The sequence below is a fragment of the Ornithorhynchus anatinus genome, chromosome X1 (genome assembly GCF_004115215.2).
Source record: "Ornithorhynchus anatinus isolate Pmale09 chromosome X1, mOrnAna1.pri.v4, whole genome shotgun sequence".
NCBI lineage: Eukaryota > Metazoa > Chordata > Mammalia > Monotremata > Ornithorhynchidae > Ornithorhynchus > Ornithorhynchus anatinus.
The window spans coordinates 104,909,304-104,925,480 of NC_041749.1; the positions used below are offsets into that span (position 1 = coordinate 104,909,304).

Below are 16,177 nucleotides of genomic sequence, written 5' to 3' on the forward strand. Positions count from 1 at the left end.
ACTCAAACCCCAAACTGTAGATTTTTGATTCCAGGGCCAGATCACTGGGAGGATTCTTGACAAAAAAGCCACATGTCCCGACACAGGGGTGGGGGCTGGGTTAGGGGGCAGAGGGGAAGCAGATGCTGAAACGATGCTGGGTTGAGCCCTAGAAACTGGGCTCTGCCCCAGGACTTGAAAGAGCAGGATGATGAGCTGGTGGCTGGCCACTTCCCTCCCTAAGCTTCCAGGTATACTGGATCCCAGGGGTTCCAACTGGGACTGGTCTTATCAGAATCTTCATGTTCAGAGATGTTCCAGACCAGTCACGATCCCTGGATCTGCACCCAACAGAACTGGACCAGACCAGATCCTCCTGGGGAAGCCCCAACTGGCTCCTCGGATGGGAAGTAATAATAATAATAATAATGGTGGTATTTGTTAAGCGCTTACTATGTGCAAAGCACTGTTCTAAGCGCTGGGGGGATACAAGGTAATCAGGTTATCCCAAGTGGGGCTCACAGTTTTAATCCCCATTTTACAGATGAGGTAACTGAGGCACAGAGAAGTGAAGTGACTTGCCCCAAGTCACACAGCTGGCAAGCGGCAGAGCCGGGATTAGAACCCACGACCTCTGACTCCCAAGCCCGGGCTCTTTTCACTGAGCCAAAAGTAGAAGTAGCTCCATGAGGTGGCCCAAGAAATTAACAACCTTGGTTTTTCCATCTGCCAAGACAAGATGCTGGGCAATTGTTTACAAAGCTATATATATATATATATATATATATATATATATATATATAAATAAATCTACCAGCCAGGGAACCAAGCCACTGGATCAAGACAGGAATAGATGCTCACCCACTGCAAAAAGCTTCCACAAATCAACAGGTGCAGCGCATCGCCGCAGGCTCGACAACCACACAAGTGCTCCCCTCGCCCACTTGGATCCAAAGGTTTCCAAGGCGAACCGGTCCACTTCTAGCCTCCCAGGGCTGCCGCCGACCCAGGTTTCGGGGACGGATGCTCTTGAGAGATCTGCCCCCAGGCCAAGCGGTCAGCTGTCGAGAACGACTTGGAGCGCGCCAATCCAAAGGGACCGCAACCAAGGATCTTCTCCAATGTTTGTGTCTAATGGCAAATCGAATGACTCACTCATTGCTTCAGAATCTCCTTGTAACCGAATTACGGGTGTTTCTCACTGCCCGCTTTTTTCCGAGCAAAAACAAACAGACGGTACCGCCTAACACCACAGGGTGGCGCTACGCTAAAAAGAAATGGGCCACGGCTCCAAAAAACAACACTTGCTCCCTAAGACTGGACGAGGGCTATCAGATTTCAGGCGTCGGTATCCCCTGCCATGGCAGTCCCTGGGCCAAGGCTCACGCATGGGCACCATACCAAGTCCTGTGTTGCTTGGCAGCCGGGCCTGGGGCTGCCATTGCCGGGGTTACTGCGTCTGAGTCCCACATTGTCATTGAGGTCTCCCCCCCCCCACCACTCCTGCCAAAACTCGGGGAGAGGGCAGGGAAGGGGGAGCAGGGACGGCGGGAAGGGGGAACCCTCAGAAGAGGTGGCCATGACAACTTAAATCTGCAAGAGTGGCAGCTCCTTCTGAAAGCCTGGCATACCCCCGGCCTGCTTCCCCTGGGCCCCCTTTCAATAAAGGCAACAAAAAACGGCTGCCGGGGCCTGTCATGCTCCATGGAAGCCAAGAACTAAACAGCCCCGCCGCCAATAGAGGCCATCAGACCATGAGCAACGCCATTCATTCCTGGGTCAAACCCGCGATCCATCCTGCCCGGGATTCTGTCTCTGAAAGCAGCATCGAGATTCTGGCTGGGGAGGCCGGGGGGGGGGAGAGAAACTGTGAGACGGTCAGCGACAGACAACCCCATACTCCCTTTCACTCTGGTAATCCAACAAGGATAATAATAATAATAATAACAATGTTGGTATTTGTTAAGCGCTTACTATGTGCAGAGCACTGTTCTAAGCGCCGGGGTAGATACAGGGTAATCAGGTTGTCCCATGTGAGGCTCACAGTCTTAATCCCCATTTTACAGATGAGGTAACTGAGGGACAGTGAAGTGGCTTGCCCACAGTCACACAGCTGACAGGTGGCAGAGCCGGGATTCGAACCCATGTCCTCTGACTCCCAAGCCCGTGCTCTTTCCACTGAGTCATGCTGCTTCTCTAATAGCTCGGATCACCTAGCTGTGAGTCTATTCACATTCTGGTTGAAGCTGCTGGCATGTCCTGTGGGCACAATCAAACGATGGTATTGATTGCTGTGTGCGGAGCACTGGACTAAGCGTTTGGGAGAGTACAGTATATTGGAGCTGGTAGACAGGTTCCCTTCCCACAATGAGCTTACAGTCTAGAGGGGGAGACAGACATGAAAATCAATGACAGATAAGTATATACGTGCTGGGGGCGAGTGTGGGGGGGAGGTGAAAAGGTTTTAAAAGGGACAGATCTAAGTGCCTAGAAGACTTGGAGGGGAGAGGGAGTAGGGGACCTGAGGACTTACTCGGGGAAGGCCTCTTGGAAACATGATTTTAATAACACTTTGAAGGTGGGGAGAGTGATAGACTCTCGGATATGAAGGAGGAGGGATATCAAGGCAGAGGGAGGATGTGAGCGAGGGGGTCAGTGGCAAGATAGACAAGAGTGGGGTACAGTGAGCAGGATTCATTCATTCATTCAATAGTATTTATTGAGCGCTTACTATGTGCAGAGCACTGTACTAAGCGCTTGGGATGAACAAGTCGGCAACAGATAGAGACAGTCCCTGCCGTTTGACGGGTTTACAGTCTAATCGGGGGAGACGGACAGACAAGAACAATGGCGATAAATAGAGTCAAGGGGAAGAACATCTCGTAAAAACAATGGCAACTAAATAGAATCAAGGCGATGTACAATTCATTAACAAAATAAATAGGGTAATGAAAATATATACAGTTGAGCGGACAAGTACAGTGCTGTGGGGATGGGAAGGGAGAGGTGGAGGAGCAGAGGGAAAAGGGGAAAATGAGGCTTTAGCTGCGGAGAGGTAAAGGGGGATGGCAGAGGGAGTAGAGGGGGAAGAGGAGCTCAGTCTGGGAACGCCTCTTGGAGGAGGTGATTTTTAAGCAGGGTGGTAGTAGAGGAGCAATGTATGCAGACTGGGGTGCAGCAGGAAATGGGCAATCGAGCTCTGACTGAGTGCTATAAAACTGACGTTAAGGAGCTTGAGGCAGAGATGAGAAGCAGTGTGGCCTAGAGGAAGGAGCACGGGCCTAGGGGTCAAAGGACCTGGGCTCTAATTCTGGCTCTGCCATTTACCTGCTGTGAGATCTCGAGCAATTCACGTAACTCTTCTGTGCCTCAGTTCTCAATACCTGTCCTCCCTCCTACTTAGACTGTGAGCCCATGTGGAAACTGATTATCTCGAATCTTCCCCAAAGCTTGGTGCACAGTAAGAACTAAATACCACACACTATTATTATATTATTAGGTGGAGGTGGGTGGTCAACCACTTGGGGTTCTTGAGGAGTGGGGAGATGTGGACTGAGTTTCTTTTGTAGAAAAATGATGGGTGCAGCAGAGTGAAGGATGGACTGGAGTGGGGAGAGACAAGAGGCAGGAAGGTCAGCAAGGAAGCTGATGTGAGGTGCTTATCACATAGTGGTTGAAGAGAGGGTTCCCTTTGCTTTTGAATCTGCTTCAAGCTTCAATGCCCCCTCGCCCTGTTGTGGCATTTGGAGTTCAATTCCATGTTTGCCCAGCCCACACCCATTATGACTTCTAGGTAAACTGACAGAACCACCACCCATCTTTCCTCTAATTGCTCGCCCTCACGCTCTGACTCCAAAATCCTAAGAAGTGAGCAGGGAATAGGTGCATGGCAGCAGTCAAAGATGATGTCTCTAATATTTGTTGAAAGGCCACAACATTGCTCAACACCGTTCAGAACCAATCCTTGGCACAGTCCCTGAACTCAAGAGCAGTGCTGCCCATACAGTGAAGCCTCATGGTGTAGTGGATAGAGCACAGGCCTCCCTTCTCTCCTTCTACATCCCAGCCCGCACACTCCGCTCCTCTGGTGCCGCTAACGTTCTTGCTGTGCCTCCATCTCGCCTGTCTTGCCGCTGACCCCTGGCCCACGTCCTACCTCTGACCTGGAAAGCCCTACCTCCTCGAATTCACCAGACAACGCCCCCCCCCCCCCCAGCTCCACCCCTTCAAAGCCTTTCTGAAGGTGCACTTCCTCCAAGAGGCCTTCCCAGACTAAGCCCCACTTTTCCTCACCTCCCACTCCCTTCTGTGTCACCCTCACTCCCTTCTCTCTTTCCCCCTCTCCCCACCCCAGAGCACTTATGCATATATCTATAATTTTATTTTATATTGATGCCTGTTTACTTGTGTTGATGTCTGTTTCCCCCATCCAGACTGTGAGCTCGTTGTGGGCAGGGATTGTGACTCTTTATTGCTGTTGTACTTTCTAAGCGCTTAGTACAGTGCTCTACACATAGTAAGGCCTCAATAAATACTACTGAATGGAGTCAGAGGTCATGGGTTATAACCCCTGCTCCACCACTTCTCTGCTGTGTGACCGTGGGCAAGTTATTTCACTTCTCTGTGCCTCAATTTCTTCATCTGTAAATTGGGGATTGAGACTGTGAGTCCCACCCACATGATGGGACGGAGGCTGTGTCCAACTCAATTTGCTTGTAACCACCCCACCACTTAGTACAGTGACTGGCACGTAGTAAGTGCTAAAAAATCCTCATTATTATTATTATTGTATATTATGGCACAAATGTGCTCACAGATACCTCCCCGGTATGTCCTCTCTCCTCAGGGGACCTCCATGTTGGATTTTACTTTACTTGTGCAAGCACACTACTGAACAGGCTTGCAAACACTGTGAGTGTGCTCTGGGTCTGGGTATTGGTGAGCTGAGGGACGTAGCTAGATGCCATTGGGCTCTAAATAAAAATGAGCAATCAATTAATCGTATGTATTTAAATCATAAAATCATTCATTCATTCAATCCTATTTACTGAGCGCTTACTGGGTACAGAGCTGGTATTTCGCACTTACTATGTGCCAAGCCCTGCACAGAGTGCTGGAGAAGATATAAGATAGGCTGGACACAGTCCCTGTCCCATTTGAGGCTCACAGTCTAAGTAGGAGGGAGGAGGATTGAATACCCATTTCCCAGAAGAGGAAACTGAGGCACAGAGGTCACACGGCAGGCAAGGGGCAGAGCTGGGGTGAGCACCCAGGTCTTCGAATTCTTGGGCCCGTGTTTTTTCCACCCGGCTGCACTGCTTCATTGCCCCGGAAGCCGGAACGTGTGGGTACCTCCTCCCACCCCCGGCCTCTGCTTGGCTACTCAGAATCACAAACACTTACCATTTTGCCAAGTCGGGTCAGACCTAGGATTCTAACCCTAACAGCGGTCACGGACACGCTACGCACAAGCTCCACTTCCAAATTATGCCACCCACTTTGCACAGTTATACATAAGGGGCCCAACCCCCAAGGGACAGTTATTCCCCAGGAGGAGTTAGGTGCTTTGAGAAGAAGAATGCTCAGTTCTACACCATAGGGGGTAGGGTCACATTCCCAACGAGCCCACTGTTGATGAAAGCTCGTGTTATAGTCTACCCGGCTTGACCAAAACACAACTGCTTCTCCCACCGTTGGTAACTGCAGACCATCCCAATTGGGTACATTCTTCCAACAACACAGGTTGACTGAATTCCCTAATAGTGGTCTATCCAAATCGATCAATCGATGCCATTTAGGGAGTGCTTACTATGTGCAGAGCACTGCACTCAGCCTTGGGCGAGTACAATAGAACAGAGTTGGTGCAAAGACCCGTGTAGTAAGAAGCGCTTGTTATGGAAGACCTGGGTCTATGTCACAGTGGTGGCATTTCATCGGGCACCCAGAGGGGGCCCAGAGGGCAACCCTGGCCACGTGTCTTGGAGCAGTGTAACAGCGTAACCCCAGAGACTGGCTGGGGGTGGAGTGTGAGGGGTCCCGCAATCACCACCAGATCCCAGGAGGGAAGTTTCTTTTAGGTAGGCGCGACCCTTAATGAATTTGCTGCCATAAGCTTTTTCGCTTTGGGTGAAGGATTGGGATCTTTCAGATCTCTAATAATAATGTTGGTATTTGTTAGCGTTTACTATGTGCAGAGCACTGTTCTAAGCGCTGGGGGAGATACAGGGTCATCAGGTTGTCCCACATGAGGCTCACAGTTTATCCCCATTTTACAGATGAGGTAACTGAGGCACAGAGAAGTTAAGTGACTTGCCCACAGTCACACAGCGGACAAATGGCAGAGCTGGGATTCGAACCCATGACCTCTGACTCCCAAACCTGGGCTCTTTCCACTGAGCCGCAGCGGTATCTGTGCAGTGTGGTCCTTGATCCCCAAATCAAGCTCCTCCCGAGACGCTGAGCTTCTCGTCGCTTTAGGATCTGGGAGAACCGGACTCTGTTATGAACACAACTTTTGCAATTCTTAGCAGGTATGAGCCACCTGCCTCTTCATGGGAAATGTACTGCTTTGTGTATGCTGGGGGTGGGGTGCTGGTCCACTGATACCTGGCACAGCCACTGATACTTGAGCAAATGAAGTGGGATCTGGACCAAAGAGGCCCGGCTCCCAGGAGAAAGCCCAGGATATCCACACTGGGCCAATCAATCTATCACAATCTAGGATACACGTGCAGTGCTCAGAGACTGTACTGCCAGTGGAGGGTTTTCCTGGATCAAATAATAATGATGATGATGATGATATCTGTTAAGCTCTTACTGTGTGCCAAGAACTGTTCTAAGCACTGGGGTAGATACTAGCAATCAGGTTGGACACATGGGGCTCACAGAGAAGTCAAGTGACTTGCCCAAGGTCACACAGCAGACAAACGTAGGAGCCGGGACTAGAACCCAGGTCCTTCTGACTCCCAGGCCTGGGCTCTCTTCACCAGTCCATGCTGCTTGGGACACTAAACATGACAAAAGGGAAGGCTGGGGCTAAATTCCATGTGTGCTGTGCACTTGTGGGCGGGCGAGCAGCGTCAGTCAAGGCCCATGTGCTGCAGCGCCGCTTTTCCTTAACAGGGGGTTCATCGAGAATGTAACCATAAGGTCGATGGATCAATCAATGGTATTTACTGAGCATTCACTGTGTGCAGAGCACTCTACTAAGCGCCTGGAAGAATGCAATGCCATCGACGAGAACCAAGGGAAGCAGAACCTAGGAAAATCAAAATGAAATGAATTGGTTTCAACAGTACAAACCTACGGGCAAAAATCACATCTTGGCAAGTAACGGGGCACATGGAGTGAAATCTTGTACTCCCTAAGGTGGGGAGCAGACTGAGTTGGGCCAGCACACGGAGGAGGGACCTCCTCTAGCCATTCCTGTGCAGAGCCAATACCCAGGGAGCCAACCCAGCCTCTCTGCTTTCTCCCATCCAAGGCAGCGGTCGGGGATTAGATCAGTTCACCTCTAATCTGCATTTGAGTGCTTCAGCTGTCTTCAAGCTTCCACTCACAGATGGGTGAAAATTAATTCCCACTGTGGAGGGTGAACAATTCTAAAACAACCTAGACTCACCTACAGAGAGACTCTGTCACCAGCTGAAATGACATTTTTAAATTCCACTAGAGACTGTTAGCTCCTTGAAGGTAGAGCTCGGGTCTACCAACTCTATTGTACGGGTTCTCTTCCGAGTGAAGCAGCGTGGCCTAGTGGAAATAATAATAATAATAGTAATTATGGCATTTGTTAAGCACTTATTATGGGCCAAGCATTGTTCTAAGCACTGGGGTGGATACAAGCATATCAGAGTGGACACAGTCCCCGTCCCACATTGGGCTCGCAGACTAAATTCCCATTTTACAGATGAGCACAGAGAAGTGAAGTGACTTGCCCAAGGTCAAACAGCAGACAAGTGTCAGAACCGCGATTAGAACTCATGACCTTCTGACTCCCAGGCCAGTGCTCTATCCACTACGCCATGCTGCTTCTCGAAGAGCATGAGCCTGGGATTCAGAGGACCTGGGATTCAGAGGACCTGGATTCTAATCCCGGCTCTGCTACTCGCCTGCCAGATGACCTTGGGCAAGTCGCTTCGCTTCTCTGTGCTCCAGTTTTCTCATCTGGAAAATGGGGACTAAATCCTCCTCCCTCGAATTCAGACCATGAGCCCCATGTGGGACAGGGACTGTATCCGATCTGATTAGCTTGTATCTACCTAAGTGCTTAGTACAATGCCTTGCACACAGATAAGTGCTTAACAAGTACTATTGATCAAAACCAGGAAGCAAAGCTTCGCACTTCTATCAGCCCAACTACTGTATGACAACAATCCATGCCTTCAGTGAAGCTGTGCAGAGATCAGAATTTCAGGCCCAAAACTGAGGAGCACAGGAAAGTCCAGGACCTATCCCTACAATTTCCTTTCTTGAATTTGCCTGGGGCAGTCCATCAGTTTCAAGTTAAGCATAGTGCCTTCCAATTCCCACCGCAAGGCCAGGGCCTCTGAGAACTACGTCTGAGTTTGTTTGTCTGAGAAGGCCCTGCCATGCCACGTTCCAGATGCTGGATCACTGCGGCTGCTTTGCCGGGCGGTCTGTCCTAAAGTGAGTAACTTTGGGAACTGCTGCTCGTGGGTTGGACGAGGAAGAGTCCAGTTTGGACCGAAGCCAGGGCTGGTCGGTCTGGGGCTCAAATTTGAAAATATATGTCCTTTAATGTGAAAATCATGAGATACCCTCAACTCCATAACCCAACTTCAAGAACTGCTCCACAGTAGGCTGGGAGTGCATAAACATCCAGAGTTCTTGAGCGCAGGGAGAAGGGAGAGAGGGAGGACAGCAGGAGCACACATGCACGCACACACAGACACACAAAAATAAAAAAAAAACCACCAACAAAACATCTAGGGCCCCCTAGATTCAAAGGAGCAATGCTCCGCTAACCTGGGGGTGGGGAGGAGTGGCCAGTGTGCTGTCAGCAGAAGAGCTTTGTTACACCATTTTGGATCCAGGTCCAAATTCCTGCTCAGGAGCAGGATGGCAGCCACAATGGGTGGGTGGGGATTGCTGAATGCATTCAGATGCTGGCTCTGCCCCTTGCCATGCTCCCTTCCAGCTGGGCGCTTCTCGAGTCGGGCAGCCCATGCCGCCCAGGATCGTGTGTGCCCGCGGGCAGCTAACAGAATGGAGGGGAGGGCTTTGTGCCAGCCTGAAAGGACTAGCTAGGGCTGACCGTTCCAAAGGCATTAGGCCTTTGGCAACAAAACGGCCCCCGATACTGTTTAGATTTTTCAGCAGTAATCTGAATGCTGTAGAGTGGGATAAAGATCTAGCAAGGGTCCTTCAGATAAAATGGCTCCACACAGCATAAAAATATAAAACCAACATCTACTCAGGACCGAGGAGATTATGAGATTTTAAGGCTTTCGTGAAGCAGCCGGGCTGGATAAAATGGGGTTGTATTTCTGATCGTTTTTTAGCCCACTAAGACCGCCCGCCCCTCCCCCGCTGACTTAGATCGTGAGCCTCTCTGGGGACAGGGAGTGGGTCTGAATTTACTTGGCTCCATCCCAGCCCTTAGCATGGCACTAAGCCTGGCCCAAATCTAGGGCTTAATAGAATAATAACCATTTTACCTAGTTAAAAGGAGGCAGAGTTCCAGACCTGCATTCTTTTTACATCCCAAGGGGTCTATGATGCAAAATTGCATGTTCCCTTACACAAATGCTCAAGTGTACACCTGAGTGCAGACCCTGAATCTTCCAGAGATTTTCATTCTAGCCCGATTTCCTTCCCCCTTGGCCCTCCTAAGTGTCAGAAGCTGTGGGGCGCTTCATTCTCAAAGCTAGACCGCTTGCTTATTTGGCAAAGGGCATTTGAAATGAAACTCTCAATTGGAAGACCACAGTCTTGGCATTCATATGTACCCCCATGAGTAGCACAGGGGAAATCCCCCAGGCAAATCCCCCCCCTCCCCCACCCCCCACCAGGACACGCTGCCCTTCCAACCGGATCCAAGCCCAGTGAATGGAGGAAAGCGATTCCTTTGGCAAAATTTGAGTCATTCAAAAGAGGGAGGGATGGAGGAGGGGGAATCGATGCAAGTATCGCAGATCCAAACAGTGGGTGTAAAACAAACGCTTTGGTTCCTGTTCTCACATTAAAATTTCTGAAGTCCAGAGACTGGAGAAACCACAGGCAAGCCAACCAAACCAAAATGCTCAGGTTGACTGTAAAACACAGGCAATACTTCCGGAATCAGAGTGCCCAAGGTGTCTAGTATGGAGGAAGGTAGAAATCTCAATGAGGAGCAAGCAAAACAGCTACCTTTGAGGGGCGTGCTACACCAATCCAAGCAGTGCACCATTCACCTCCCCCTCCGCCTCATGGTCTCTCTAGAAAAGGACCCTCACAATCTGGAGGACTCCTGGGGTGCCAGGACCCCAAACTGAGGGGTGGGGTGTGTGAAGAAACAGGAAATCCAGACTGCAGCAGAAACCTGCCTGGAGTGAGTAAACTCCAGTACACAAGAACCATGCCCAACTGGCCCTGCTCCAGTTAGCGTACGGTTGGCCAGTCTCCTCCACATTCCCCGTGGATTTCCAAAAAAATCCCCAAAAAAGTTCAGAAACGGGGGGGGAGGCTCTCAGCAGCTCCTCCCCCGACACCAAAACTTTCCCTTGGCCCCCATTCCCCGATCAGTGCTCCGGGGGATCCTCCAGGCCAACCACCCACCTGGTGGCAGAGCGGGGAGGGGAAAGAGGAGAGACCTTTTCCTCACCTCTGACTTGAAGGAAGCCTCATCCTCAGAATTGGACTCCTCCATCTCCACAGGCTTCTTCACCTCCTTAGCCTCGCTTTCAGATTTCACCTTCTCCGCCTTGGCGTTCCCTTTCTCCTTGGCCGGCTTCTTCTCGGTGTGGGAGGAAGATGAAGTGCGGGGAGAGGCCCCCTGCAGATTCCTCACCCCTTTGGAGCTGCTCTTTTTTGGCTTTTTGGCGCTCGGCTTTGGCGATTCCACATTGGAGGGCCTTTTACTGGTAGACTTGGGCTCGGGTTGGGGCCCGCCTTTGGGAGACATGCTTTCCAGTTTAGTCTCTCTCACAGCCAGTTTGGGTTCCTTGAAAGCTGCTTTAGGAGGAGCCTTCTCCTCCTTGGGCGGCTTGCTCTCCGCTGGTTTCCTGGAAGAGTCCTTGGAGGGTTTGTTTGGTTCTCGCTCAAGGTCCTTGGAGGAGCCCTTGCTTTCCGAGTCTTTCCTAGGTCGCTCCCGGTGTTCCTTGGTGAATTTGTGGGGCTTGGACACTTTGCTGCTTTCTTTGTTGCTGTCCTAAAGCAAGAGGCACAGATTCAGACAAAAGGTGCTGTTTCCCCCCTTCCTCCTGAGAAGCCAAATGATTATCATCACCATTACTCTTATTAATAATAATATTAATAAAGAGTGGCATTTGTGCAGCTCATCCTATGTGCTAAGCCCTGGGGAAAGTACAATACAATCAGATCAGGCCCAGATCGGACCCCACATGGGGCTTACAGTCTGAGGGGGAGGGAGATCAGGTACTTAAATGCCCATTTTCCAGATGAGGAAACCGAGGGACAGAGAAGGTGAGGAACTTGCCCAAGGTCACGCAGCAGGCAGGTGGTGGAGCCAGGTCTCCTGACTCTCTGCCCATCGCTCAAGCAGTGGTATTTATTGAGCACTAGTTGCGTTCTTTCCACTAGGCCATACCCAGGAGGAAAGAAAAACGCTTTCCCTAAACTCCCTAAAAGTGAGGCAAAATATAAAAGTCTGAAATGAAGCCATCTCTCAATCTCCAGAAAGTCTCTTTGACACCTGATGCCTGCAGACCAAGCTCCCTGCTCTGAACTTCCATCACTGGAAACATTTAAAAAGAAAAGTAAATCTGACTAAGCAAAACCCTGAGGCTCTGTTTACCTTTTAACTCCTATCTTGTGACAATGGAATTTGGGTGGATCTGGGGAGAGACTGGGCTGGGGGAGAGTTCAAAGCAGAAAAAAGGAAATGCAGTCCAGATTCAAGAGAATTTAACTTTATCCTTGTAAGCCCATATTCATCTCCCGTCCCAGCCCCCTAGCACTTTGGACATGTAATTTATTGATTTATATTAATGTCTTTCTCCCCCTCTAGACTGTAAGCTCATTGTGGGCATGGAATATGTCTATTTTTATATTATACTCCCCCAACTGCTTATGACAGTGTTCTGCACACAGTAAGCACTCAATAAATATCACTGACTGACTAGACCGCGAGCTCGTTGTGGGCAGAGAACATGTCTACCCACTCTGTTATAACAGATTCTCTCAAGTGTTTAGTACAGTGCTCTGCACACAGTAAGCGCTCAATAAATCCCATTGACATCAACCAGCCAACAGCAAGCCCCGGGGTCATGTGCCAGAGGAAAGCAGTGAGGCTGCCATGTGATCTTGGGCAAGTCACTAAACCCCTCGGGACCTCAATTTCCTCATCTGTAAAATGGGGATTCAATAACTTCTCCTTCCCTCTTAGACTGGGAGCCCCGTAAGGACAGGCAAGGTGAACGATCTGCTTATATTGTATCTACCCCAACGCTTACTACAGTGCTTGGCATAAACTCAGGGCTTAATATCACAATAATAATAAAAGTAATACTACTAATAATTAGTATTATTTAGAGGGTCCCACGTGTCCCACACCCCAGGGGGTGTACACCACCCTCTAGGTCTCTATGTGCAGCCACCACTTCTGTTCTGAGATGGGGGAAGACCGACAAAAAAGAATTTACAGATAGGAGATGTAAGGGAAATTGGATATGTAAATGAGTCAGTGATTATTACGTGTAGAAATGCTACAGGTGATTGTGAGTAAACAAGCACACAGATGGCACAGAACGGCTGGTGTGGTGGTTGTGGGGGGGTGGTCAGAACCCAGGGAAAAGAGAAAATTAATTAGGGAAAGTCCCTGGGAGATGAGATGCAGAAGGGCTTTGAAGATGAGGAGAGCTGTGGTTTGCTGGATGTGCAGCAGGAGGGGATTCCGAGCCGGAGGGAGGGCGAGATCCAGGGGTTGGAGGCGGGAGAAATGAGAATGACGCACAGTGGGGTTAGCTCGAGAAAAATGAAGGGTGTGAGTTGGGGTGTAGTGGGAGAAGAGGGTAGACGAGTCAAAGGGAGAGAGCTGATTCAGCCAATGGTCAGAAGTTGCTACTTGATGTGGAGAGGAATGGGCAACCAATTTAGGTTTTCGAGGAGGGGGACGATGTATACAGAACAGTGTTTTAGAAAAATACTCCGGGCAGCAAAGTGGGGTATGAAGTGGAGAGAGGAAAGACTGGAGGCAGGAAGACCAGTGAGGAGGCTGATGCAGAAGTATGACAAACGCCGGGGATATGACAAACACTGGGATCTGGGCAGGGGCCGTTGAGATGGAGAGGAAGGAGCAGACCCAGAAAGTGCTGTGGATTAAAGACTGATAGGATGTGGTGACGGAATTCATAAGAGAGGTGATAGAGAGAGGGCGGCAACAACGAGAACACCAAAGTTGTGGGTTTCAGAGACAGGGAGCATCGTCTACTGTGATGGGAAAGTTAGGTAAAGGAGAGGACCTCTTCCTCTCACTCTTCGATCTCTCGCCCGCCTCTGGCTCCTTTCCCCTTGCTTGTTTACAAGCCCAAGTCTTCCCCGTGTAGAAAAAAGCCATCCGTCCACCCCACCACACCCTACGGCTCTCACCTTATCTCCATGCCCCCACTCTGCTCATCTTCTTCGAATGGGCTGTATGGGCTGTCTATTCGTCTTGCCTCCTCTTCTCAAAACCCTGAAATCTGGATTTCATGCCCTGAACTCTAGTGAGACGGTACTCACCAAGGACTCCTTCTGGCTAAATGTAGGGCCCTACTCTGTTTTAATCCTCCTCAGCCTCTGGGATGCCTCTGAACCAGACTGACACGCCCTCCCCCTTGGAAACTCTCTCTTCCTACTTCTAACTGTTCCTTCTCAATTTTCTTTACTGGCTCCTTGCCCTTTCCTTGCCCATTAACTACGGGTGCCCTGCAAAGTTCTAGAGTAAGCGTTCAATAAGTACCACTGATTAATAATCTAGGTTCTCTAGTTTCCTTTTACACCCAATTCTCTCAGGGAGCTCACCTGATCACACAGCTTCAGCTACACCTCTTTGCAGAAGGCAACCATATCTGTCCTCTTGTTTGTTCCACCTCTCATTCAATCCACATATTCACTGACACCACATCTTATCACTTCTACCCTCATAGCATTGTGAAAATCCACCCTTTCCCCTCCATCCGAACTGCTGCTATGTTGACCCAAGCACTTATATCCCACCTTGACTACTGCATCAACCTCCTCACTGACTTTTCTGCCTCTCTCTCCCTACTCCAGTCCATACTTCACCCTGCTGCCCAGATCATTTCTCTGAAAATCGTTTAGTCCATATTTCCCCACTCCTCAAGAACCTCCAGTGGTTGCTCATCCACCTCCATGTCAAACAGAAACTCCTTACCATTGACTTTAAAGCACCCAATCACTTTGGCCCCTCCTACCATACCTGGCCAATTTCCTACTATAACCCACTCCAATACTTCGCTCCTCTAACACTAGCTTGCTCACTGTGCCTCCATCTCATCTATTTTGCTGCCGAGACTTGTCCACTTCCTCCCTTTGGCTTGGAACTCCCTCCCACTAAATATTAGTCTGCCATTCTCCCGCCTTCAAAGGCTTATTAAAATCACATCTCCTCCATGAGGCCTTCCTCAACTTAGCCCTCATTTTTCCTAACTCCCTGTCTCTTCTGGCTCACCCTTGCACTTGGATCTGCACCCTTTAAACACTTGATATTCACCCCACCCTCGGCCTCGCAGTACTTACATACATATCCATAATTTATCTTAATATCTGTCTCCCCTTCAAGAATGCAAGCTTCTTGTGGGCAGCAAAAGCATCTACCAACTCTGTTGCGTTGTATGTTCCCAAGTATTTAGTACCGTGCTCTGTACACAGTAAGTGCTCAATAAGTACCACTGACTGATTGACTTCCTCCTGCCTCCAGGAAATCTCCACCTGACCAGCCAGCACCTTAAACTCATTATGGCCCTAAAGTTCACCACCTTCATGTCACCATCGACTCCCCTGTCAAAGCCTGAGTCACAGCCACAGCGACCATCACAGCTATAGCCCCGTCCTAGTCTCCCCCAACACGGACTGGGTGTCAGAAGAATGTCAATGAACTGAAGGCCAGTTACCTCTCCTGAGAGCGCAGTTCCTCTCACTGATTGGCCAGGGCTCAATTCTGTTTGGGGAACAGGTAGCTCTGGCCTCACAAAATCTCCATTTGCAGACATTCAGAGCCCATAGCTCTTCTCGAATGCTCCCCCACATCGGGGGCTGCAAAGCAGGAAGACCATCGGAGGAGCCAGAGAGATTACCAGTGGAGAAACCATCATCCTTCTCTCTACTCCATCTTTTCTCTCTGAACTGACCAAGCCCAGCCCCCCGCTTCTCAGGTGAGATAATCAACTTGCTTCTAGGCATAGAGAGTTTATTAAGGAAAGGAGGGTGGGGGGAGGAAGAGCAGAGAAACTGTTTCCTAACAGGAGGTTTATCAACTTGCCACACCCCTGACAAAAGGTCTCTGTCCAGGCTCCACAGCACTTATGTACACATCTGTAATTTTACTGATATTGTCTGTCTCCTCCTCTAGACTGTAGACTCGTTGCGAGCAGGGAATGTGTCTGTTTATTGTTGTATTCTACTCTCCCAAGTACTTAGTAGAGTGCTCTGCACACAGTAAATGCTCAATAAATACGATTGAATGAATTGAGCTGATGGAGCAAAGCCAGGCCTGCACAAAGCCAAACCTAGTAGAAGTCAGACAACCTGTGGCACTCTGCAAAATCCTCTCCCAAACCCATTCCAAAAATGTGTGTGTGTGGGTGGGGGGATAGTGGCAGGGAGAAGTGTAATAGTACAGTAGCTTGGAAGCTACTGACCTGGAAATGAACCCAAAGCAATTCACAGGCCCAGAAGGGGTTACCAGGCATGGGGGGGGGGGGGGCGCTCCATGCACATTCAGATATAATTCCCATAAATCCTTGGGGGAAGCTACACAGGAGGGGCAGTTCCCCCAGGGCTGAGCTCCTACCAG

At 49.8% G+C, this 16,177-nt stretch overlaps 1 protein-coding gene across 8 annotated transcripts in view; it reads right to left on the reverse strand.

Moving 5' to 3' along the window:
• MLLT1 (MLLT1 super elongation complex subunit) overlaps positions 1-16,177 on the reverse strand; it is a 71,652-nt gene that overhangs the window by 14,162 nt on the left and 41,313 nt on the right. For all 8 annotated transcript variants that reach the window (XM_029051699.1, XM_029051697.1, XM_029051698.1 and 5 more), the window contains one exon: positions 10,805-11,350. In XM_029051699.1, the coding sequence (XP_028907532.1) occupies positions 10,805-11,350 (546 nt within the window). The remainder of the gene's footprint in view (positions 1-10,804; positions 11,351-16,177) is intronic.